Below are 25011 nucleotides of genomic sequence, written 5' to 3'. Positions count from 1 at the left end.
GGGGGCGTGGCAACCCCCGAAATGACAAAGCACCCTGAATACATTATTACATTTATATTTATTATATGCATGCCGTATAAAATGCTTTGTACATGAATTGGTATTTGGGTTTCAATGTCTCGTGGGTGAGTGTTTTGTGAGTGTTGTTCCCTGTGTTTGCTTGTGTGTTTGTGGGTTAATCTTATGGTTCGTAAGTCAAATGAGCTTAGAGCGAAAGAAATATATAAAGTCATAATATGCACGCGGCAATTGCTGTATACACTTAGAATCTAGAGTTATTATTACAATGAAGCGGTTAATCCCAGCGCCTTGTCAGTGGATCGAGAGGATCATGTGGATCTAGCCTAATCAGTGTATTAATACATAGCTTCAAGCCAAGCTTGCTTTTTTGCATTTGTGGTGGCTGCTTTTGGTCTTTGCATATCTAGAGTTGGGTTGATTGCTTAAACGATGCTGGTTTGGCCCTTACAGCCGTATTCGAACTACAGTCTGATTCTGTTCACATCACATTGGTTCATTCACAGAGATGGATCCTAGGGATCAACTAGATCTTAGTAGCAGCACCAGCTGGGCCTCTCCACCTCGCCGAGAGCAATGTGCTCGATGCTCCAGGGCGCCGTCTCCAGCCGTCCCACGCCATTGGTCTTCACATCTTCGCCCTCCACCGCCAAACCAATATCGACATACGGCAGACGAAATGCAGCATTTCCAGGGCTTCTGGCCAAGGCGGCCACCGTGTGACTGAAGGCAGTGTTCGTGTTGTTGTAGGCCAGCGAATCAGTTGACTCAAAGGAGCGCAGCGAAGGACTCTTGCCCTCGTCCGCCAGACGAACCAATCCCTGCGCCGTTGAGATGAATACCTGCTCCAGTCCCTGATCCGTTTCAGTGGAGGTTTCAAAATAGGTGGCCCCAATCGAGGTGGCAAACACGAAAGCCTCTTCACGGGAAACCGCTCGTTGTGATTGCATGTCCATCTTGTTGCCCACCAGCGTCATTATCATCGGATCCTGGACATTGCGATGCAGCTCCTGGATCCACGACTTTATCTCCGTGAATGTTTTGTACTGCGTCAGGTCAAAGACCAGAATGGCGGCATTGGCATTCCTATAATACATGGGCGCTACTGCCCTATAGCGTTCTTGGCCAGCTGTATCCCAGATCTGAAAAGAGAGAAAGTGACCAGTGGTTAGAGTTCGTCCGCCACTTGAACTTTAATTGAGTCGTTCACCGCTTATTCTGCAATTGTGCTCTTTATGACCGCGCTTTCCCACAGCAATAACAATCATATTGGATGTGGGATCCGTACTTCAGGTCTCTTGAAGGGGACTCCTTTTTATGCGCTTCATAAAAATTTTGGGGCAACGACATGTTCATTGCCGAAACTAAATCGAAGCACACTAAACCTCACAAAAGAAACAAAGAACCCCGAATGCGAAACTAACAAGCGGAATCCGCATACAATATCCTATTATGTATTCATATTTATTTTGCTGAGACGAGTGTTTCTGCTGGTCTGGCAAAACTCATACTTTGAGGTGGTTTGAGGTCAACTAGGGAGGAAAAATAAATCTGACCTGTTTCTTATTTAATTTAATATGCCTTGAAGTGAAAACTATCTTAACTACAGCAGATACTTAGGAATCCATATTTACGGGCAATGGATTTAGGACACACATAATTTCCCATCTGTAAAACGGCAAAGTAATCTAATACATCAGCTTGTTAGAGCAAATATTAACGTTGGCCAACTTTCTAATTTAGGAGAACATCAAGTACATTTAGGTTATATATGATAATCTGAAATCGGTTCTTAAAATTGAATGCGAATATAAAAAATGTGTACCATAGCAATGCCAAAAATCGTCTATTTTCTTTTAGTTATGAACACCTTGTTAGGGTAAGTAGAAATTCGACACTGAAAAAGTGCGCGTCTAGTTATTGTGGCTATCAAATCGAAATCACCCAAGAGAAAATATGGCAGCCAGAACCAAGTGGGTGGTAACCCTTTTGCAACAGGGAAAGCTGCTGCCGCTCGCATTTAGCTTATCAATAAACTATAAAAAAAGGAAGCGAGCCAACAAAAAAACGAATAACACCCAAAGTGCAGTGGACGCAGAAATTGCAAAATAAAAAAACAAATAAAGTGACCGAAACAGTGGGGCGGAGGCGGACAAATACAGGACCCGCGGCGGAGCCAGTGGCAGAATAAACCCAGATTAGCGCTAGGGCAGCCAAGCCGGCAAATAGGATTAGTGGGTGTGGGGCAGTGGCAAATTCCTTTGGCTTTCCCTTTGGCTTCGGCTTTTTTACGAGGCAATTCCATTTGCGTTCGCCCCCCAAAAGAGTTGGGTGCACTGATACATACATATGTTGGCTGGTGGATACGCACTTGCAATTTAATTTTGACCTCGTCCAGGATGATGTTGCACGTGAAGAAGGACACAGCTATCGTCGGGACCTCGCTCTCACTTCTATGTAAGGTGTTCTTGATGTACCTGATGACCAATCGTGTTTTGCCCACACCTGGAATACGAAAAGTAATAAATTATTACATAGCCAAATAATATTTCTCCTTCACAAAAAAAACATAATTTTTAAAAATTTTAATTAATTTGAATTTGAGTAAAATGTAAATATGTACAGTGGATCGCAGCTTATTTCGTGCAGTTACCTAAAAAAAGTTCAAGTCGTTATTCCAGCTAAACTAAGAAAGATAACAGAAAAATTTAAATGCAGTATTTTAAAAGGGAATATTAACTTGTTTATTAAATTAAAACGATTTCCTTAATCGTAAAAACAAAATAGTTATTAAATAAAAACAAAATGTGCAGGCTTTTTTCATGCCGCAGCTTATTTCGTGCAGTTCATTCTTCTTAACTTATTATTTGTAATTTAAAAGCTAATATTTGGTATGTCCTCATTTCTGGTTCAGGACAGCTTTAAGACGATTTCCCAAGGAAGAAACTAACTTTTAAGTGGTTTCCACTGGAATTTTTGGCCATTCTTCCATAAGAACACTTTACATGTCGTTTTTGTTCGAAATCTTCCTCTTCCTAAAAAACGATGTCCAATATTTCCCATAAATTTTTGATCACATTTAAGTCTGGAGACTGTGCTGGCGTTAAGACGGCATGAGGGCAGTTCCAGACAAGATAAACCTCCACAATTCCTGCTGAATGCTTCGGATCGTTGTCCTGGTAAAATCGAAATCGATCGCGTATGCCCAGTTTTTCAGCAGTTTGGAGCAGGTTCTCCTTATGAATCTGTAGGTACATCTTGGCCATCCATGATAACTTCAAAAAAAATCGAGGTTGCCCCGCCAGAAGCTGCCATACAGGCCCAAACCATAACAAGACATATAAACATACATCTTATGATATATCAAAGTATGGGTTAAAATAAACATAAACTAAGATGACAAACTATTATCATATATTATTTAAAAAAAAAAAAATATTTGTCATTGTTAAACGAATATGAATAATTTACTCAGAACTCAATTAAATGCTTCGTGTATTAATAATAGAGCTTTTTAAATTTGTTAATGTGAATTTTATAAAATATGAAAATATTTCTTAGTGTACCTGTGAGCCCCTTTTTGTTTCAAGTAATACCCAATAGCTTATCAGCTTCAATTCAGTGAACGCGCCACGGCGCACGCATTAATTGACCACTGATTAATCATGGAAAAATAAATAAAGTAAACAAAAACTGCAGACGCACTACCCCTCAAAGGTGGTAAACACTGATAAGAAATTCGCGTACCAACCACCAGAGTCTTTGTCTGCAGCACACTTTTGCGGTTCAGAAAAGCCCCGTTTATGACTGCACGGGCATTGAATCTGCCCCTATATCTGCAGTATATGCAGTGAATCATCCGATGATCATGGGAAGAACATATACCTCAAGAAAATCACCGCCTTTTTTTTATCAATACATGCCTTTGTTGTGGATTTAATTTAAACTTTATATAAGATATATATGAGCAATGAGAATACATATGTGTCTAGGTAAACTTTACTTGGCCTTGTAACAAACTTAAATATTATCATTGCAAATTAAAACTTTGAATGCACTTTTACAAACGAAGCTACCATAGAGACACACATTTAGTTTTGAACTCTAGGAACTTATATTCTTATCTATTTTAACAGAGTAAAACCTTTTTGAATTGACCTTTGAATCAATCCTAAGCTACAATTGACCTTGATACAGTTGGCTTTAACTTGAAACGACTTTCCTTTTTTTGTCCATAAAAATAATATTATCTCGCATAAGTCATGTATGGTATATATGGTATTTTTGATTAACAAATTTGTTCTATATATGTATATAATACAAGCTATTTTCAATAGACAGAATCAATTATATATGTAGATTTCGTAAGACATGGAATTCAGAGGACAGATAAGCCGAGTCCAAACCAGACAATCTGCCTCTTCAGCCTTTCCATTCCAGACTGCAGATTCCGGAATACCAATTTCCGATTGGGGGTGGAGAGCAGTTCAAGGCTGCGGCTTATCGGCTCACCCCGGCCATTCTGCTTATCACTGGGCAATTGCAAATATTACTTGCATTTTACGGATCAGCGGGGCTTGTGAATGGAACCCAAAGAGGCATCAAACTGACTGACTGGCTGGGCGTGTATGTAATCTTACCTCGCGAGCCTAGAACAAGCACCTTGCCCTCAATTCCGCGCATCTTCGCCCAGATTAGCGGGTTAATTGCATCGCATTCGTTGGGATAAGGTGACGTTTTCCGTAAAATGGATGATGTGTTGTTGGCTAAGTTGTTGTTCCTAAAAAGGCCACTGGCTGAAAAGCGATTAATAAAGCTGTTTTTCACGGCCTGTAGCGTACAGTCTCTTGGTCACAACTGAATTTATCGCCCTCGGTGGGGTTTTTGGAGTCGGGCGCCACGATTAAAAGCCCGCTGGCAGCGAAAAGATAAAAGATTTAATAAATTTTAAGACTTGTTGTTATTGTGCGATGTTATACACAAACAGCTGATTACCAGGGCTGCCATTATTGGCGATAGTTACCTCACCGATATCTTGGCCATGAAAGCGGTTGGGTGCAAAAAAATATCGTATATAATAAAAACAATAGCGCGGTTTTAAAAATGTCTAGCATTGTAACTAGTAAATAATCAATAATTTACATTCTGAATTTGTTTCTTTTTTAACTCACTTAAACAAAATCATTACGTAATGAAAGTTCTTATAGATCGCAGTTGAAATAGGTAAGGTTATTGATTGAAATTAGAAATTAGGGCTTAACTTTGTCTGCGTTGTTGAACAGTTGCTAAAAAAACATATTTAATAAATAATAAATAAGACTCTTGATAATTATTAAAATGTATTACATTTTTTACTATGTATTCAAAAATATACTGTGGCGCCCCGTGATCACCGCCTCTTGACTGCCAGCCGACAGGAAAACTATCGCCCATCACTAATGGCATTTCACCGACGCGTTAGTACCACCGCCAAAATCAGGCAGATGTTCATTAAGATAGCGACTTATAATAACAGTGTTTTATAACTAAATTAACTAATTAAACGTGTTTTAATATCAAGTTTTAAGATGAACTAAGTCCGCCAAAGTCGCGCGCATAATTGGACGTTAATAGAGGCTCGGAGCGTGCGACTCGAACGCATTAAATGCCCACAAAACTTCGACTTCTACGCGCGTTTTTCGCTTGGGCGGCTTAGTTTTCCCCGACCTAGGAAAAGTGCCACATTTCCAAAAGGTAAATGCACTTTCATCAAGATTAATGCGGCTCAGATAAGAAAATCGTCAGCTGCCTACCCTTGTGCACTTTCGTTTTCATTTCTTCCGGGCTATCCCAGTTTTTATTGAGCTCCAAAAATTGGAGCGAGCCTGTACAAAATGCCGCGTGCCTAAAATAACTTGGGGTATAAAACTACAACAAAAAATCTATTTTTATTCGAAGAATGGCCACCAGCAACTCGATTAGGAATAAAATAAACAACAGTTACGAATCGGAGCCTTCTACAGGAAGCGGGGTAAGATAAATAGTTATATGTTCAAAGCATAGTTAATAAAATTCCGTATTTATAGTCTTCGCTCAGTGAAAACAATGAGGGCCATATATCTGACGAGGAGCATATGAATTTGCCGTATCTGATGAAACCGAAACCACTGAGCAACCAGCCCGTTAACTCCAATCCCATTGCGGAAACCCCGACACCACCCAACCAGAAACCAAGCAGCCAGGAATCCCAGTTCCTGGGCTTCGGCGATAGTCCATATGGTCAGGTGAACAAACGTCTTTATGGCTCCCAGCTGCAGAACCTAAAACTGCCGGAGGTGGAGCCCCCTACCGTCCATCGCCCCTCGCCGGGAAAAATTGTCTTTCCCCGGTTCTACGACACCCTCATTGAGGAGAACAGCTGCAATGCCGTGGACATGGCCGTGTCGGTGGCCATCACATCCACGACGACAAAGGGCAGTCTCTCGTTCGATGGCAAAATCAAAAGTCTGACTGCGAGACCTGAGGATCAGGAGAAGCCCGGTCCTTCCAATGCCAATCCCCGACTCTCCACCGTGCTGGAAACCTCGCTGAACACCTCGCAGCAGAAGTACAACAATGAACGCTCGCCCGATCTCTTTGCTGACAGCGACGAGGAAGCTGAAAACGATGATCAGGTGGATAAGGAGCCGGCCTCAAGACTTGAGGATTTGCCTGAGGTCCTGGAGGAGTCGCAGTGCACCAGCGAAGTGCGCGCCCGCTGCTCTTTGACTGCCCCGACTGAGTCTAGTTTTGTAGATGAGCAGACGATGGACTTATCGGCCACCCAGCTTAACGCCAACGATCCACGATCGCATTTCTTGGAGAACTGCCGGCGAGAGCGGGAACTCTATCGGCGGATAAGGCGATGTCTTCAGGGCGTCCGTCCGCCGCCCACTGTAACCACGCCCGATGTAGACGTCATCAAAATGGTGCTCAGCATGAAGGCAAATGTACTCAACTTTTTCTCTAAGGAGTCATCAGCCTCCACGCCCACAATTGAGGACAGTGGCATTAGTGAAACATCCTCGTTGTATAAACCCACTCACAGTCTTTCGGAGGCTCAAAACATGGGCTGGCGGGAGGTGCTTGGAGTGAGACATCATGGACTGAGGTAAAAGCTACTAAATATTGTCTTATACTTTTAATATTTTAACTATGCATATCCCTCTACAGTTACAATCTTAACAAAGCTGCCGAACAAAATGAATACCTCAGCATGTCCGTGGTGGACCGATACGTGGGCGTGGAAACAGCCACGTCCTATGTTCGATCTCCCTCGAGTGCCAAAAAGCGAAACATGCGTATGAAGTGAGTAATAAAAAAGCATATCCAAAATCATATTACATATAAAACTTGACCATCCACAGAATGTTAACCCAATCGCCTGGCAATCGACTAAGTCACCTAGCCAAGCGCCGTGCCATATTTTCCTCTGCAAATCTGGCTACCAACTCACTCAAACTCAACAGCTCGATTGGACCTCAAATAATGCTAGATAAGAAGTGGGTTATTATATTTTTTGTTTTATTATTAATACCATTTAACTAATTTGTATTATTTGGATTTGCAGAAAAGCGCGAAATAAACGCAAGGCCACGCCCAAACGAAAGACGCCGGGCAGCAAGAAAAAGGGTAAGTGAAGGGATAAGATAAGCAAGTGGATTTAGACACTAAATGATGCATTTTCAACAGCCCGAAAGACGCCATCATCTTCCGCCCGCAAGCGACTGTATAGAACCGATCTCATCAAGCCAGGACCTTCAAGGGAAACTTCCAAGCGTGCCTTGTTCCAAAGCCCAGCCAAGACGCTGCAACAACAGCAGCTCATGCCACCCAAGCCGCTTTTCAAGCCCGAGATTGCGAATCGAGTGGAGCGATCGAAGCGTGCTCTTTTTTCGCCGGACCACCAGGGTACTAGTAACCAGCTAGAGTCGCTTCTGAAGCGGAAAAGGAACGTCTGCGATGACGAGGACTCCGCTGATCTGGCTACCCAGAGCAGCAAATTGTTCCGAGCTGAGAGCAGTGGCCCCAGTGGCTTAACGCCTCGCGCTCTGAAGATCAAGAGTCAGAGCTTCTGCATTGGAGCTGGTTCCTCCACGGCAGGTGTTCAGCTAAAGTTGGCTCAGCAGATAGCTGCACCCTCTGGCCAATCGCGACTAAGTCTGGGACTAAGCGGCAGCAGTAACAGCCTGGTAAACTGCTCCTCCTTTGCGAGTGGTACGCCTTTGGCGAGTAAACTGCCGCGAGCGTACTCAGAGATGAGCGCCACTCCGAATAGCAGTATGACGGATAACCAGCGAAAGGTAAGATCGAATCCAGTTAAAAGATAGCGGAGGCACCCCGGGATATATTTTTATTCCCACCCCTAAGATTTGTTCACTATTAAAGTCATAACACTTCATTTTTATTACGACAGAAACTGCTTTGGGCTGTGTCACAGGCACTGCAAGAGCGAAAGATCACAGCGAAGCATGAGCTCTTCCGTCAGCATGCGGCCGACCTTACACGCATTGTGAGGCGCATCTTCCAAGAATTCTACCTGGGGCATTCATCCAGCAATAGCGAGACTCTGCTAAGGTAAGTTCGGGGTTGGGATATTCCTTGTGCACGCTTAATTTAAACTCCATATTTTTCGCAGATTGGCCAAGAAGTTTGCGTTCAGCGTAATTGCAGGCAAGAATGCGGATGACGTTTACCTGCAGGCGCGAAGTCAGGAGAGCGAGGCCAAGCGGCTGTCCAGTACCCGCCTCTCAGGCTACATCGGTCCCGAGGAGTTTGCCCAGCGCAAGCTGCTTCTTTCCCAAACCTCAGGAGTGGGAGCAGCAGCCGGTTCCGGACGTTCGTTGCACAACATATTCGGCAGCGAGAACTCCATAGATTCATTCGGTCTGAGTCAAATGAGTCTGCCCCAGATTGATACGCAATCGAGTATAGTGGACCGCATTTCCGAGGATCTGTTTAGCAAGGAGCGGCAACCAATCCGTCCCAATCCCACGCTGCAGAACAGCTCGTCCAAGAGCAACCTGGGTGGACTGGCTCTGCGCGAGAACATGGACTGCGAATCGCGACGGTCGGCGCAGAAGAACTTTACCGGCAAGGACCAGCAGAACATCAGTCCCTACTTTGGTGGTGGCGGAAGTAACGGCTCGGCCCGAAAGTTCCAATTGCAACCAGTAGGAAACAGCAACAACTCTGGAGGCAAGGCCAAGCGACAGATTTCCTTTGACTGCTAAGGCAGCATAGTTAAAAGGATTATTATTTAAAGAAGTAATGCTTACAGTGGCAATGAAAAGCTCTTTGTTGGAAAACCTATTTCGATCATCTAAAAAGTATCAGAATAGGCAAAAGAGCGGCCGGATGTATCGTTATGTTCTTGGCCAAATTAGGCAAAAAATTTACTCCGTTTATTGTTTCAATTATTTTTTTGGTTGTTTTAGTTTAATTTATTTAACTGCCAGGTCTCTTAAAAATCATGCACTTTTCATATAATGGCAGACAACCGTATAAATAGGTATATGTAAAATACATCTTGTATAGATCTTATAGATCGCTTTCCCCTAGACTCGCCCAAGACTTTTCCTTGAACACAAATTTAGTTAAAATTCAACTAAGATTTTTTTTAAAAAAATATTAACGGCATATAGGATCTATATGGGATTTATTTTATACGACTCAAGTTTGATGAATGCAATATTTTCCACTGAAGTTTAGATGTATTAAGAACAGTTTGTGCTTAAAAATTACAAATTTTAACTAACTAAACCGCGTTAGTACTCAATACAACTGAAATTAAGCTGAAATCAAGTTCTGTAAGAGTGTAAAATGAAATTAGTATAATAAAAGCGCCCCAAATCAATAGTAACCACTGCGGTGTATATATCGTCTCACTAATGCAAAGGAGACGATGTGAAATATGACGGCCACCACCATCAGACTAAAGCAATCCAGCCAGTAGGTGTAGTCTGCGGTGCGAAACGATCCCTGTTCTAGGACCTCCACGCCGGTTTTAATACACGGGTGATCCTCGTTCACAGGACAGTCTGGAAAGGGGAACAGGAACGATCAGAAATTAATATTTCATTTACTATAATCTGGTTGTAAGTATCTTACCGATATTATCTATGTCAATCCAGAATTTATACATCAGTGCTTCGTTCGAATAAAAAAATAGGGAAATATACTTCAACCCAGGCACGGTATCCACATTCATGTAGGTTCCACCGAAAATAAGGAAGATCAAATCAAAAGGCGCTGCGCATTCGGAGGCCATTTTATCCGACTCGAAGAGGCTGGAGAGGAAGACCCCATAGCCAACGGCGGCCACTGCGGATAAACTCATCAGGAAACCCATGCTCAGGTACAGAAGGAAGCCACGAGTGTAGTAGATGGAGGCATAGATCACCGACAGGAAGACGTATCCTTTGAAGAAGGCCACTGGGACGAAGGAGAGCACCAGGGCCACATAGTAGGCTGACAAGCTATAGGTGCCCTCACCAACCTCCCTTCTGATGATGGGCAGTGCGGCTGGGAATATATAGGTCACCCCATAACTGAACGTGAAGATCATCTATAAAAAGATATGTGAATTCTCGAATTTAAAATGGTCCTCAAAAGTCAAAAACCTCGTTGCTCAGCATAAAGATGGAACCTCCTACATCCTGTACTGTGCGCTGGGTAAGTCCACCAATTCCGGAGTACATCAGAGATAGCGTTACAGCGGTGATCTATGCCTGGAGATTATGAACTATTCTTTCCTTGGTGCAAAATTAGTCAACTTACCATAAAGAAGCCAAAGGATATAAGGCCACTCTTAATATTCCGCACATCTTCGGTCATGAAACGCACCATTAAGAGGTATACCTGATATACCCAGCGTATTTTTTTGCTGAAATGCAAAGGATTTTTGAAATATTTTCTATTAGTTATTGGGTAAGAGCTATAAAACCTACAAGTTCTGCACATGTTTCAGATAATCCCCACTGTAATTGCGGGCCAGTAACCAGCTTCCGCTATAGAGTCCATCCGTCTCGTGTTCATATTTTGCCCGGAGGACAGCCCCAGCATTCTCCTTTCCGTCCTTATCCGCCAGGGTCTTAAGGTAAAAATCCGCGGGATTGCAATTCAGAGGAAGCTCATAGCCCAAGCTGAAAAAGTATATTGCTATCACATTAAATGTAAACTCTTGATGAGATTAAGCCACTCACTCTGTGAAGAACTTGGCCGCCTGTTCGGTGCGTCCTTGGTAGACTATCCTACCACCATCCATCAGGATGATGTGGGTGAAAAGCTCGAAGATGTCCGACGTAGGCTGGTGGATGGAGCAGATGGCCGCCTTCTTGTGGGTCCCGTTCGGACTGTTGTTCAGGATTCCCAGCGTCGGAAGTTCCCGCATCGCCTGCAGCAGACTCTCATGGGATTCGGCCACCACCTCCATTTCGATGGACTTACTTCCACTTCCACTGGAACTACTCTCGCCACTCGGCGTCTCGAAGGAGTCCTCGCCATAGACCTGGTTTAATGAGTGCTTCGCAATGCGCCTTCTCGTGCACAAGTGCCTTAATGTTTTGATCACCGAGTAGGCACTAAAACTATCCAATCCCGTAGTGGGTTCATCGCAGAACAGGAATATGGGATCTGTGATCAGCTCCTCTGCCAAACTCAGTCTCTTTCTTTCTCCGCCCGACAATTGCTGAATACGGGTATGTGCCGAATCCCTTAAACCCACTGCTAGAAGTAGATCCGCCACCCTTTGACGCTTCTCCGACTTGGTAGTGCGTCGGTGCATCTTGAAATGGGACTGAGAATGAGGGGCTGATCAGTTAAATAATAAATGCCTCTAATAGGGAATAGGAATTACTATATTAACTAGGAAATATGAGTAATTGTTTCTGAGTAACAAAGTTTTAATAACCTTTAGCTTGTTATAAATTCTTTTTAATAAGGTTTCTTCATGATCATAAACCCATTGGCTCGAAAAACTTCAATAAGTATGTATAAAGGACCCACCATAAAATAAAGATGCTCGTAGGCCGTAAATGTCTTTACGTTGATCTCGAACTGCGGCAGAAAGCTGGAGATGCGCGTCATCTGATGCCGTTCCATGGCCATGCCGTTCAAAACCACATCGCCGGTCAGGTTACCGCGCAGCCGTTGCGAAATTGCCGCCAGCAACGTGGTCTTACCCGCACCGGATCCGCCCAAGATGGCGATGAGGTCGCCGGTCTTCATGTGCCCGCTGGCTGCAAATCAAATCGATCCAAGCCGAACCGCAAATCAGTCCCATTCCCATAGCCACATCCACATCCGGAGCATTGACTCACCGTCTTGGAGAATCCGTAACTCCCGCTTCTTGCGGCACTCGTTCCAGAAGCTATAGTTGCTCTGCTCCTGGGCGGGCACATAGTAATTAAGCTGCTTCCACTCGAGGCACAGCGATGGACCCTGTCCCCTGTCCGAAGAACCTCCAGATTCCTGCATTTTAATACAATCTAAGGGGGGGTTCAGTCACCTCGCACTGCAACTTTTGAATCTCAGGCTATTTGATTGTTCGCACTTATCGCCTCCAGAGCAGGCTTATCTTATCTGAGGGTCGGCCGCCTACAATGTATTTGCATATCTGCCTGGGATCTTTGGGGGGAAGGGATCGGAGAAACCTTAAATCTGTCTGGGAATATCGCGGTCAGACGCAGTCAGTCGACTGTTCGCGTTGAAGACTTGGCGGCAACTGGGCAACGTTGATGCCGGCGACATGGTTTTCTACCCCCCACAAAATCCATCACCCATCCCCCGCCCATTTTTCCTCCCACCCCCCTGAGTAACATTAAACTTTTGACCGCATTTGGGTTGCCAGCTAATTGTCGCTTATCAATTCACATAGTCAAACGGCGGCAGTTCAGCGGTGTCGGCCAAAGAGAGTCGGTCGTTAAGGTGGTGCAGTCGACTATTGAGGTGGTTCGCCATCAGTTTGTGGTCGCCTCTTCGCCACCAGCGCCTCACATGGCCCAAAACCAGGCGGAGAAGAGTGAAGAGGTCCAGCAGCATGTTGTAAATGAGCACGTGGCCCATCTCCACCAGACCCATCACGCTGACGCCTACGAAAAGGGCCAGGACACCTCCAAAGGATACTAGAAAATAAAATATTATCAGAAACTGTCTTACCTTAAAAAACCGAATTTTTAAAATATATTTTTCCTTTCTTTTTATTTTATGTTATTTTTAGACTCTAAACTATCTGTTTAGAATCGGTTTTGAAATGAGATCCGATTGACTATCGTTTCAAATATTACATGAGTCAGGAACAAAACTTTAAAGAATACTTACCCACTAAATCCTCGAAACTGTAGACCACATCCCGGCGCATTCGGACCTTCGGAGGGATCAGATCCCAGCGGAAACTTGAGGTGGCTGTTTCGCTGCTAGCCACCTCCTCGTTGTTCTTCACGCCCCAGGAGCTCTTCTTCACCGTCTGCATGGTGTACTCGATTTCCGTGCAGGTGGAGGGGCACTTGCAGATGTGCAGTGCCCAGATGGGCCACTTAAAATCCAACAGGCACTCGAATCCGGCGGGATTACAACTGGGTCCCTCGACATACGGATAGAAAAAGGGCACGCAGTTGCACATCTCCAGAGCCATCACCGCACGACATCTTGCCAGGCACAAGGATTTACTGTAGATCTATTTGTATCAATCAGAGTTAAGGTATTAAGAAAGTTATTGGACAGTCTAAACTGTATAACCACGAATGAGAGAGCCACATTTATAATAAATCAACAAACTAATGAGACTACAACAATATCTGTGTTTGATTTCTTCTAAAGAGGCAATGTGGGATATCAGATCTAATAGACTTATCTTATAAAACCAAATAATTATAAACCAAATATTTAAATAACGAGCACGTGTTTTATAATATATATAAACTTTTTATGCATTTAAGGTAAGATGCAGCTGAGGAATATTTGAGTTCCTTGCACTGATACGGCTTATCAAGTGCTGCTTTTTTATTTGACTTGAGAATTTAAATTATTTGACTTGGGAAATTTGTTTATTTGCCGAACCGAAACGCAGGCCATCGCTCCAATACCAGAGCATCTTGGACCCCAGCCAGATAAGGTAGTCATAAATACCTTTAGGTTTGAGGTCTCCTCGTTGTTGAACACACACTTGCGCTGCGCCACGCTCAGTTGGCGTAAGTTTGTCGATGCCCTGGAGATGGGGGTTAGCATATAAATAAAGAGATGATACTGTCTGGATGGGAGTGATCTGGAAGTCTGGTCTACTTACACCGTTTCGAGCACCTTGAACGAGGCAGTTATCTCGTCGGATTTGTGCAGGGCCACAATGTTCGCCTCTGTGGCCGAAACCTCAAATGGCGAATGGACGTCCAGCTGCAAGGTTGATTTCATATTTTACTCAGAAACTATTCAATGGCGACCATTGTGCATCACCCACCACGCCCGTGCTTTCATACAGATCCATTCGGATGTAGCACTGCTGTTTGCCATACTGGCAGGACAAGGGCTGTGGCATCAACTCATAGGCAACGGGCCTGAAAAGGAGAGAAGTCCTTGATTGGAGGAGGATCACACCTAAGATCCCCATACTCACTGGCCACTAAGCACCGTGGACATGGGTGAGTTGATGGCGTAGCAGGCTCCTCGTTCCGTCATCACCCTCTGCACATGGACCTGGAAACCGGAGTCAAAGCTGCTGATGACCTGCTCAAAGGGTCTGTCCACCCGCTCTATCATCTCGTACAGATCAATTTGATCGAAACGTTCGTCCTCGGCGAACTTTGCTAATTCCGCGTAGTTACCAGCCGTGGCATTCACTACCGCATAAAGAAAGTCCATGAAGTAGAAGTAATCCTCGTCGATGATGGACACATTCCACACGTCCTGTATGTATTCATTGGCTTTAAAGGAATCAATGTGATCGTAGTAGCACAGAGTGACTGCCGGCAGGGATCCATTCCAACCGCGGTAGTCCCGATCCACGGAAATCACAGTCGGTGAGCTGAAGTAGCGCTCCAGCTGAAAGCGACTGAGGATCAGAGCGGTGATCACACTGCTAATGACCACCACCAGCCAAAAAAGCCGCTCCAAAAAGTGAATACTCCGATTGACGCACAAACTGACTGCCAGGAGACCCGTTTCAGCTCCGGCCTGAGCCACCACATCCCGCAACCGACCGGAGTAACTCACACAGCCCGCTAGGCATAGCCACAGAAAAGCCCATAGTCCTCGGAGAATCCTGGTAGACATTCTCCTAATCCAAAGCCACAGTCGTTGGTTGGTCATTTTGGCCAAATGAAAGCAATGGCTTGTCTATCTGCGCTTTTATTCTAACGTGAAATACTTTTGGCCCCCATTAGTGACTTTTTTCCCAGCCTGATTTCTAACATTAAAGGACAAAAGGCAATCAAAGACCTCCCCTAAACGTTGGCTTACATCAAAATATCTACAAAAAAAAGGAGTAATAAAAGTAATTTTAATGTCTTGCTCAAAATAAAAACTATAAGCTAAGGCAAAATAGGTTTATTTTGTATTATGTACAAATATATTAGAAATTGATTCTTTAAAAATTACTTTATGTATTTCTCCTCCTATCAAAAATATACCTATAATATACATACTTTATGAAAAAACAGACTCTTTTTACTTCATTACTATATATTTTTTCCATTTATTGAAAGCGCATTTATTTTAGATATTTTATTCACACAAAAACCCAACTGGATCTGTTGAGGGCAACACCCATTAGCGATTTATTTCCCAGTCCGATTTGTATGAGAAAAATAACAAAGGCCATCAGAACCCCAATAAACTGTTGGAGGACAAAAGGAGTACATTAATTGTTGCAACAAAGGGGTTAATTGGGCGACTTCCACCCACTTACCCCGCCCAAACTGAGTGTATCCAATGTCACGATTCCACAGGCTTCCAGGGGTTGAACCAAACTCGTCTCGAGTTGCAGCAAAAAGCGATTAATGGAAACTTGTAGCTGGGAACTGCAAATCTCCAACTCATTTAGCAGCTGACAAAGGTTGCATTTCTGGGGGTTACATAAGAATTATAAATCAAAAGAAAATAACCTTAATAGAACAATGACTACCTCTTCTAAGATCTGCTCGTTGACAGACAGAATGAACCAGATACGACTGCCATGCATGGTTAACCAAAGAAACCTGTAGATTAGCAAAGTGGTCTCTTCCCATACTGGATTCTCAAAGAAGCTGAAAACCAAGTACATTTCCATACAAACACTGACAAGAGAATTGACAAAGTTTAGCAAAAAAAAGATTCCAAATTTAGATATCAACTGTTTGTGGAGCATGTCAATTATATTGCACTTAGATCGCATTTCGTCAATCAACTGCGTGGAACCACCACCTGCGTCCACTAGAACAGCAAAAGCGGACTCATATCGAGCATCCAATTTGGTTAATTCCAGAACTGGTCTCTGGCGCAACTTCAACTCCTCCAGGCATTTCCTCATCTGCTCCAGCAAAAGTCGCAGTAAATGTACAGGAAGAGCATATTGGAGTAGCCCCAGACTCAACATTATAGCAGGCAGATTAAAGACACTATTGCTAAGCCAAGAAGTCCAAAACATAAAGTCATGGTTGACTATATCCACCAGCACACACACACCGTGAAAAACTGTAGCTAACACCATGAGATGAAGAGTCCTCTGACCATGTTTCTTGTACATATCACAAATAGCTTTGCTATCATGTCCTCTAATCAAGCGATGAATCTGCAACTCCGCTTTCTGGGCAGAGGAACAGTTGACTACGGCATGAAAAATCAGAAAACCAATAAGTGACATATTTCCCGGGAACTCCATCGTGTAAAGAACTCTTTCGATAGTGGGCATCTCCAAGTTGAATTCAACACACTTCCAAATGCTTCCTGCCCAGACATATGATAGCAAAAACAGGCACCAAAGAGAGTGGATCCAACGATGGATTCCACTTCTTCCACTCGGAGATACCCCAAAAAATCTGTTGATATTCAGGAGGATATTCTGACAACGCTGGCTACACGAACTGTTCATCCTGAGGTGATTTTAATTAATGGTAATATGTGGTTTAAGGGGTTTCCATTTAATTGATGTGATTAATGATTGAGTTGAAGGACTTGACGTCCTCAAATTATTGTGAGAGCTTATAAATCCTCAGTAGTCATCATGTGGAGCTCGAATAAACTTCAAACCAAACGTGCTAAGCTTAAGGCTTGGTCAAGAGAAGGGTACTAATAGAACTAACAAAGGAAATATGCTAAAACTATAATTTTAGGTCATCTTCCCACCATCAACAATACATGGAACGATTTCAACAGCTAAATAATACCCTGCATTGGTTCCTACTCATCTCCGTATTGGCAAATACATTGCCCATCACTATTCTACCTGGCTGCCTCAATAGATTCTACCGATTGCTCCATTTATGTTGGATGATTTTCGCTTATGGATGTTTCTCTTTGGTTTGTTACTGGGAATACGTGCTCGTCACTTTACAAAGGGTTTCCCTCGATCGCTATCTGAATGCCATTGAATCTGGAATCTATGTGATCCATATTTTCATCATTATGTTACTCACTTGGCAAGGAAGAAAGTGGATGCCAAAAGTCTTAAAGGATATTGTTGAATCCGATATGGAAAGGGTTTATCCCATAGATTCCAAGAGAACCAAGAAGTTTATTATGCTGCAGCTGCTCCTAGTCTCTATTTTTACTTGTCTAGCCTTTGTCTTTGATATTTGGAGCAAGAGTGGTGTGTTCTTGAGATCTATCTTGAGTATTAACAACTATGTGATGCCTAATATCATAAGCAGCTTATCATTTATTCAGTACTACCTCCTGCTTCAAGGAATCGCGTGGCGTCAGAGGAAAGTAACCGAAAATCTGGAGTGGGAATTGTTGCAATCACTTAACCCACGGATCGCGGAGGTTCAAAGATTTCGCCTCCAGCATACAAATTTAACCAAGTTCACCAAACTGGTTAACAGAACGTTTCAGTACTCAATTGTTCTCCTCTTCGTTGGCTGTTTCTTGAATTTTAACCTTGTGTTATTTTTCCTATACCAGGGGGTTGAAAACCCAGACTTGGCCGACTTGGCCAAGTGGTTATACATGATTATATATCTGTCCATGCATTTGGGAAAGGTTTTCAGCATCCTTTACTTCAATCACAATATTCAGAATGAGGTGAGTAAACTAAATATTTATTTTAAAACATAAACTGTATTTAGCTTTTAGCAGTCCAAATGCTTGGCCTTGTTAAATGGAGTGTCATGTACTGGCAGTGATCTTCAGGAGACTATAAACCATTTTATTCTCCAAATGCGGACGAATGTGCGACAGCATGTGGTGGGTGGAGTCATCGTACTAGACCTGAAGTTTATAACTGCTGTAAGTTTGGATCATTCAGCTTATTTTATTTCGTTTTAAATACTTATTTTATAGTTGCTAGTGGCCTCTGCCGATTTCTTCATTTTCTTGCTGCAATACGATGTCACTTATGAGGCTTTGTCTAAATCTTCGCAAGGAAACACTACTAAAACATAGGAGCAATTTAATGGAAATGAAGATCACGAAAGAAATTTTTTAATATAAAAACATTTTTTTAGTAATTTTACGAAGTCGTGACTTAAATAACTTAAATATTCTATATTCACTTGGATTAGTTTAAATATTAAATAATTATAATATTGCATTTTGCAGGTAAATAATTCGATAGATTGTCATATTTATTAGAATGTCCTAACATATACATACATTCAAGTGAAGTAGTTCCTTCAAAATAATTATTAAACTCTAAAGATATTTACTTATTAATGTTTGGGGGTTTATCGTTGAAAAGGTTGAAAGGAATTGTATAAAAATAATTATAGAGGTCAATTATAGTCATTAGATTTAAAAAGACCGCCCACGGCTATATCGATAGAAAAAGTATCGATAGTTTTCAGGGTGCAGACCAAGAGTGCAACCCTGATTGCGGGTCTGGAGTATCTTGTTTTTTTTGCACGCAAATAACTTTAATTTCATTGACCATGTGCGACGTTGCAACAGTGCAGAAGATTGCCAATTGCCTGGGCGTAAATCCTGGCAAGGTGCAGCTCAACGAGGAGCAGGTACGTCGCGCACAGCTGGCCGCCAAATCATATAATTCCTACCATCATCAATTTATTTTCTGTTGTGAAGGTCGTAACGCGCACGAGTGGCCAAAAGAAGAGCGTGGCCGGATTCGCCACAATCCTTGAGAGCCTGGCCAGCGAATCCAAGTCGGAGACGGCCCAAAACAGCAAGACGTCCCGGGAGGTGGAGGCCCAGGTGTACCAGTGGATCGAGTTCTCCGTCCTCTACGTGGCGCCCGGTTCCAAGGACAAGTATGTGTCCAAGCAACTACTGGCAGACTTCAACAAGCTCTTCGCCAGCAAATCCTATCTGGTGGGCCACTTCATCACGCTGGCCGATCTGGCTGTCTACTATGCCATCAACGATCTGGTGGTGAGTTCATATCCAACAAGTTCGTTTGAAAGGTGGTATATTTTGTCTCTTAGTTTTAAGGCTTTAGACCAAATACAGAAACTTTCAATTTTGTAGGCATGACCAGAACGTTTTTATACCAATTATTTGGAATTAATTTATCCAACACATCATATATATTTTTTTAAGATAACTAATTTATACTTTGGCTATTCTCAGTTTAAAACCTATGCATAATAGGACTTTCAAAATAAAATTTACAAAAATTATTATATTCTGAATTACTATAACAGAAATCTAGATCAGGATTTGATTAACCAAAATGCAAAATAATAGTTTACTAACACGTTACCTATAATTTTTCGTTAACCCCTTGTCAATCTTTTCAGAAATCCCTATCGCCGGTGGAGAAGGAGGCCTATCTGAATCTCTCGCGCTGGTTCGATCACCTCCAGAACCGCCCGGATGTCCATCAGGGCGAGCCGCTGCTGAACTTCACCACCATCTATTTGCACGGCTGGGCCACCGGCACTCACATCTAATCCCTCGAAACTTCCGCATCCATTCACGTCACAAATGCGACACTTAAGTTATTTATTTCTATTGCATTTCACAATGTAGTTTTGTGTGTGATTATCATTTAATGCCAATGAGAGAGTTCAGCGTTGGAATATGAAAAATCGTTATTGTAGCCCACATTACGAGTTGTTCTTTTGATAATCGGATCTCAGCCGTTGCTCCGGATCACGTGCCCTAGCGTTGCTGGTCGCCGGTGCAGCGTGGGCAGTGTAGCAGCGACTCCTGCTGCGCCAACATCAGTTCGCCTGGACTTCGCGCGGCGAGCTGAGGGAATTGCCCATATCCGTGGGCTCCGTGCACTTCCAGAGGCCGTAGGTCTTGCCCACGGTGGTCTGCCACAGCCGGAGAGTGCCATCCTCGGAGCCGCTGGCGTAGAGCTCGCCATCCGGGCTGAATTTCACGCTGTGCACGGGTCCAAAGTGGCCCTTGAAGGATTCTGCGGGTGATTTAGACATTAGCATTTAAGATCTGTATCTAAGGAGAAACGCTTCCTTACCAATTTCGTTTCCTGTGATATAATCGAATTTGTACATCTTGAAGTCTTCGCCACCACAAACGAAGACATGTTTATCCGGATGCAAACTGGCCGACGCCACGTTCGTCGGCACTTTCACCTCCTTGAGCTTCTTCAGCGTGTCGATCTCCCAGAAGCTAATCGAAGAGCCATGCGATATTGTCAGGATGTGGTTGTCGCTGGAGATCTCCAGGCTGTTCGGATTGCTGTTGAACTGCAGACGCTGCACCTCGATGCCCGTCATGCGATCCCACAGGCGGACCGTCTTGTCCTCGGCCGCCGATATGATGCATTTGTCACCGCGACAGAAGAGTGCCCGCTTGATGGCCCCCGTGTGACCGGCGTACTCCTCCGGTTGTGCCTCCGGCTGCTCCAAGTTGAACACCCTCACCAGCTTCTCGTTGCTGCCAGTCACTATGTTCTCGGAATCCATATCGAAGGCAACGCTCTTGACGATGTGCTTGTGCTGGAAGCTGTGGATCTCGGCTCCACTCACCGCATTCCACACTTTGCCGGTGAAGTCCGCCGCCCCGGAGGCGGCCAAAGTGGCGTTCCGATTGAGGGTGGCGTTCCACACGGCGCCCTTGTGACCCTCGAAGGTGCCCACCCAATCCCCGGTGTCGCCATGCCGCAGCATCGGGCTTCCATCTGCAAGATTCAGAGCACAATTCTCGGTCAGTTGCATTCGCTTTCGCCCGGCGAGCGTGCGTGCATAAATTAACGAACGGAAGCCACCTTGACTCAATGCCTGCCGCCAAGGCCAACGACCTGGCTGACGCTCGCAATCATGCAAGCGAGCTCCCCAAGTTCACGTCACCTGCACTGCACCGCTCGGCGGGATCGGGAGGCAGGGTACTGCAGTTCCCAGGCAGGTTGCTGCAGTGCAGGGACGCGGCTTGTTAGTTCGATCAAAGCCACATTTCATTTCGAAGTGTAAATGGTTATCAGTTGGGGTGTTTTTTTTAGTACACTACCTCCTAACAATATGACAAATCGTAGCAATACTATCAATTCTTTTATGAAGACCCTTAGAAAAATTTTAAAAAGTTGGTTAATTTTCGAACATATTTAAATCATTTGTTTAACTCCATAATTAAATTGAAAATGTTTGTGGTGAACAATTGAACAGGGAATGTTTTAATAAGAGTTTGAGAAAAGTTAAACATTCAAATTCGAATTGAGGTTTAGATCCAACTACAATCTCATTAATTCCTTTAAATAAATCAATTAAAGAATTATACTTATATTCCTTTTAATTTTAGCAAAGGGAATTTTAGTGATCATTCCTCATATTTGACAAAATGTATATTGTTTTTTTTAAATAATTGAAATGCAATTGTTTTGAGTCTCAGGGACGTTATCAAGGAACCCAATTAAATATTTAATTTTAAATGAAAATAATAAACATTTTTTCCTTTCTAAATCATTAGCCCCAAATGACAGTGTATACACTGGTCAGAATCTTCCAGATGACTTTCCTCTCCCGACATTCAAACAGCTGCATATACACAGCATATAAATATAGAAGTTTCAAGGTGCTTCCTGAACTGAACTGAAAGCACAAAACGAGCAAAGTTTTGAAAAGTTGCTAAACAAGGGGAAGCGAGTACGTTAAAAGGCGATAACGAAATTAACTTGAACTTGCACTGGGAATACGCTCTTTCCGCATAAATGCAACATTTAGCGAAAGCATCGAATGCAAAACACACACTCATGTTGTTTATACAAAATAGATAAAACAGCAATAGCAATCGCATCGACTAGTTGACACCTCAAGGCAAAGAACGCGAAATTTGTAGCATGCGAGTGGCGGGAAAAGGGTTCCCTTCGCAGCAAACAGGTTTCGCTCGCAATGAATGACTTTGCATTTGGGTCAAGGTAAAGCACAGGCTAGACGGAGCTAAATCGTGTTTGTTCGCCAGTAGTACAGATGTTTTGCCGATCGACGGATCCGCTGATGCAGCATCTTTTCTTCGAAAACAATAATTTATCAAAGAACGCTTGACACTGGCTAGCAGCTTTGTGTTTTATGAAACATTTTAAGTTAACCATTTTTTATAACCGTTCGGTGGCTGTATGACTTTCGTTAGCCTTACTATTTGTTCTCCTACGATATAAACAGATTATTCTGAGGATTTATAAAAAAAAAGTTTACATAGTTAAAGAATAGTTCTAAAAATATTTGAAAAAATAGTTCTTACTTATTTCCAAAAAATGCACAAATGTATCAAAATTGTTGGATTATAATTTAGAAATTTAAAATGATTTTCCTAATATTACTTTGCCAAGGGAAACAGACTTGTTACAAGAGGAGCGCTTTAGATTTGAATATAAACCAAGACCTATTGTGTATATATTTTTGTGAACCATTTGTTACTCATCTTTTCTTTAATATCCTGTTTTTTTGTACATTCACCAGATTATATGCTATGATTGCCGAAATTGAAATATTTTCTGATACACAGATATTTATAAACAGTTTTTTTTACAACTTTTCTAAATCAAAATCATATCTTCTACAAAAAGTTGTTGATCTGCTGATTACGTTTAATATGATTTTAACGTTTAGGTCATTTTAACAAAGATGAAAATTTCACCGCCTTTTCCGAGAGAGTCAACCACTGTGCGACGACGGAATATAGTCTATATATAGCCCACAAGGACGCCTAATCGCATGCGATTTCTCGCCATTTTTACCTTTGCAGGCTGAGATGAGAAAGTAGCCGCTGTCGCAGATGTCGCTGAAATCCAGGTGAACCACGGGTCGCGTATGTCCACTGCAGGTCAGCGGGATTTGTCGCAAGTTATTGGCAGCCATTGTAATTGGTCTGGGTATGTTCCCCTCGATTTTTCACTCCTTCCGCTGTAATACTTTTTTGTTTCTGCGAGTGTAGCCGCCGTGCTTTTAATCGTAATGTCTAGTGAGAATTTTGCAAACTTTGCACTTAATGGATAGCTGGCGGTGTTTTTTTGGGGATTTACTTTGTACTTCAATTGGTTTATTCGCCTAATTAATAACTCTTCACTGCCCGTTCGATAAATGATTTTCCCGTTCGTTGCTGAAATTCGTGTTGCTGTTGTTGCGCTTCTCTAACGCAAGACGTGTACTTTTGATGTTGTTTGGCAAAAGTGTGCAGTGTATTTACAATTTATTGCGCTGAATTTTATAAACAAGAGGGGAAAATAATTACGCGACACGTTGTTGTTGTGGATGGACGATTGGTAGCCGACTCCAGTCTCGATAGGATGTTCCCACACTACCCTATCGTTGGTGATGGTTTCGTGTGCCGATTGGTGCTGGAGATGTGCGATTAACGGGCACAGCGACTGGGCAAAGACCAATATAAATTATATTGGTCTTTGGACTGGGTCATGGTGAGGAACAGGATCAAAAATGCTACTAAAAAGTATTAATGATTATACTTTTTTTGACGCGTTATATACAAGAACTTAAAGATGATAAACATATATTTGGAAGTATTTTGCCGAAGTTGTAAAAATAACATATGGAAATATATTAAAATCAGAGCCTGAAACTTAGATTCAACAATTAAGTACGGAGTACAAATCAAGACTTTTTTATAAATTGATTTGGTTTTAAATCAATCTATTGGTAGGCAAAATCACTAAAATATCGATTACCAAAAGCGAACAAGTAACGACATATCGCGTTTATAGGCCACCCCTATTTACTTGTCAAAATAGCAAATTTTCATTCGGACTAGGAATCGACTGAAAATATGTCTGCTATTCTAAATCACGCAATTCGTCGCCAATTTGGCGCTACCGCCACCCGGAATATGTCCGGCACCGCCGCCGTGGCTGGCGAGCACTCCGGTAAGTGTCTTTTCGGTGTCCCAATGGCCAAATTCTCCTGCTTTCGTAAGCTTAAGGTTATGTAATTTGGTTGTTGGGCAAGATCGATTCTGGGAGTCCCTCTTATAACACCAAATCTATGTTCTATATCGTATTCCAGGTGGTTACAAGGTGTGGAAGCGCCTGTCCTTCTTCGTGGCCGTTCCCGCCGTCGGTCTGTGCATGCTGAATGCCTACCTGAAGCACCAGGAGGAGCATGATAAGCCCCGCCAGGAGTTCGTCAAGTACGACTACCTGCGCCGCCGCGAGAAGCGCTTCCCATGGGGCGAGGGCCAGAAGAGTCTGTTCCACAACCCCCATGTCAACCCTCTGCCCGACGGCTACGAGCACTAGGTGGCCACCGCCTCCGATCCGGAGATGCATTCGTTATTTGGTAGTGATAAACGTTAATGTAAACTGAATATTAGGCGGAAATACACAGACACACTGAGAAAACAACCATAACTTAAACTCCAGTTGGCGCTTCAATAAAGATCAAACCAGAGCGAGGACATCCTTTAAAGGAGTAGTGATTT

General features: G+C 43.0%; 9 protein-coding genes across 11 annotated transcripts; 4 read left to right on the top strand and 5 right to left on the bottom strand.

Moving 5' to 3' along the window:
- Positions 1 to 39: 39 nt before the first annotated feature.
- Positions 40 to 5009, bottom strand: LOC108053783 (ras-related protein RABF2a). 2 transcript variants are annotated; one of them, XM_044462019.1, is made up of 3 exons: positions 4659 to 5009; positions 2366 to 2523; positions 40 to 1160 (listed from the first exon to the last, which is right to left on the bottom strand). In XM_044462019.1, exons 1-3 carry the CDS (start codon positions 4699 to 4701, stop codon positions 552 to 554), a joined length of 810 nt encoding a protein of 269 aa, XP_044317954.1. In that variant the 5' UTR covers positions 4702 to 5009; the 3' UTR covers positions 40 to 551. The 2 variants fall into 2 exon arrangements, with proteins under 2 accessions (XP_044317954.1, XP_044317955.1); XM_044462020.1 differs by having other exon boundaries at positions 2390 to 2523.
- A 460-nt stretch (positions 5010 to 5469) lies between these two features.
- Positions 5470 to 9898, top strand: LOC108053794. Of its 2 annotated transcripts, none has more exons than XM_017136517.2 (9): positions 5470 to 5751; positions 5956 to 6028; positions 6084 to 7147; positions 7210 to 7344; positions 7404 to 7538; positions 7607 to 7668; positions 7729 to 8339; positions 8453 to 8613; positions 8675 to 9898. In XM_017136517.2, the coding sequence occupies exons 2-9, from the start codon at positions 5957 to 5959 to the stop codon at positions 9267 to 9269; spliced, it is 2835 nt and encodes a 944-aa protein (XP_016992006.2). In that variant the 5' UTR covers positions 5470 to 5751; position 5956; the 3' UTR covers positions 9270 to 9898. The 2 variants fall into 2 exon arrangements, with proteins under 2 accessions (XP_016992006.2, XP_016992007.2); XM_017136518.2 differs by having other exon boundaries at positions 5852 to 6028.
- Positions 9678 to 12750, bottom strand: LOC108053795 (protein brown). Its single transcript, XM_017136519.2, has 8 exons — positions 12357 to 12750; positions 12043 to 12275; positions 11241 to 11833; positions 10986 to 11180; positions 10816 to 10921; positions 10659 to 10760; positions 10147 to 10603; positions 9678 to 10076 (listed from the first exon to the last, which is right to left on the bottom strand). Exons 1-8 carry the CDS (start codon positions 12511 to 12513, stop codon positions 9889 to 9891), a joined length of 2031 nt encoding a protein of 676 aa, XP_016992008.2. The 5' UTR covers positions 12514 to 12750; the 3' UTR covers positions 9678 to 9888.
- Positions 12751 to 12900: 150 nt separating this feature from the next.
- Positions 12901 to 15385, bottom strand: LOC108053785 (sodium channel protein Nach). The gene is made up of 6 exons (XM_017136508.2): positions 14645 to 15385; positions 14489 to 14585; positions 14321 to 14424; positions 14164 to 14242; positions 13357 to 13711; positions 12901 to 13160 (listed from the first exon to the last, which is right to left on the bottom strand). Exons 1-6 carry the CDS (start codon positions 15334 to 15336, stop codon positions 12901 to 12903), a joined length of 1587 nt encoding a protein of 528 aa, XP_016991997.2. The 5' UTR covers positions 15337 to 15385.
- Positions 15386 to 15754: 369 nt separating this feature from the next.
- On the bottom strand, positions 15755 to 17095 carry LOC108053786 (putative gustatory receptor 59e). The gene is made up of 3 exons (XM_017136509.2): positions 16151 to 17095; positions 15935 to 16090; positions 15755 to 15862 (listed from the first exon to the last, which is right to left on the bottom strand). The coding sequence occupies exons 1-3, from the start codon at positions 17093 to 17095 to the stop codon at positions 15755 to 15757; spliced, it is 1209 nt and encodes a 402-aa protein (XP_016991998.2).
- Positions 17096 to 17227: 132 nt separating this feature from the next.
- On the top strand, positions 17228 to 18606 carry LOC108053781 (putative gustatory receptor 59f). The gene is made up of 4 exons (XM_017136503.2): positions 17228 to 17277; positions 17337 to 18246; positions 18298 to 18450; positions 18505 to 18606. Exons 1-4 carry the CDS (start codon positions 17228 to 17230, stop codon positions 18604 to 18606), a joined length of 1215 nt encoding a protein of 404 aa, XP_016991992.2.
- Positions 18607 to 19022: 416 nt separating this feature from the next.
- Positions 19023 to 20223, top strand: LOC108053791 (eukaryotic translation elongation factor 1 epsilon-1). Its single transcript, XM_017136513.2, has 3 exons — positions 19023 to 19172; positions 19243 to 19548; positions 19917 to 20223. The coding sequence occupies exons 1-3, from the start codon at positions 19092 to 19094 to the stop codon at positions 20067 to 20069; spliced, it is 540 nt and encodes a 179-aa protein (XP_016992002.2). The 5' UTR covers positions 19023 to 19091; the 3' UTR covers positions 20070 to 20223.
- LOC108053788 (serine-threonine kinase receptor-associated protein) lies at positions 20088 to 23892 on the bottom strand. Its single transcript, XM_017136511.2, has 3 exons — positions 23318 to 23892; positions 20603 to 21268; positions 20088 to 20542 (listed from the first exon to the last, which is right to left on the bottom strand). The coding sequence occupies exons 1-3, from the start codon at positions 23436 to 23438 to the stop codon at positions 20343 to 20345; spliced, it is 987 nt and encodes a 328-aa protein (XP_016992000.2). The 5' UTR covers positions 23439 to 23892; the 3' UTR covers positions 20088 to 20342.
- A 416-nt stretch (positions 23893 to 24308) lies between these two features.
- On the top strand, positions 24309 to 24987 carry LOC108053793 (cytochrome c oxidase subunit 6A, mitochondrial). The gene is made up of 2 exons (XM_017136516.2): positions 24309 to 24457; positions 24597 to 24987. The coding sequence occupies exons 1-2, from the start codon at positions 24361 to 24363 to the stop codon at positions 24827 to 24829; spliced, it is 330 nt and encodes a 109-aa protein (XP_016992005.2). The 5' UTR covers positions 24309 to 24360; the 3' UTR covers positions 24830 to 24987.
- Positions 24988 to 25011: the final 24 nt, after the last annotated feature.

This window comes from Drosophila rhopaloa, unplaced genomic scaffold (genome assembly GCF_018152115.1).
Source record: "Drosophila rhopaloa isolate 14029-0021.01 unplaced genomic scaffold, ASM1815211v1 contig_115, whole genome shotgun sequence".
In the NCBI taxonomy this organism is placed as follows: Eukaryota; Metazoa; Arthropoda; class Insecta; order Diptera; family Drosophilidae; genus Drosophila; species Drosophila rhopaloa.
The sequence above is the reverse complement of the archived record's forward strand: the minus strand, read 5'-3'. Positions and strand labels throughout refer to the sequence as shown.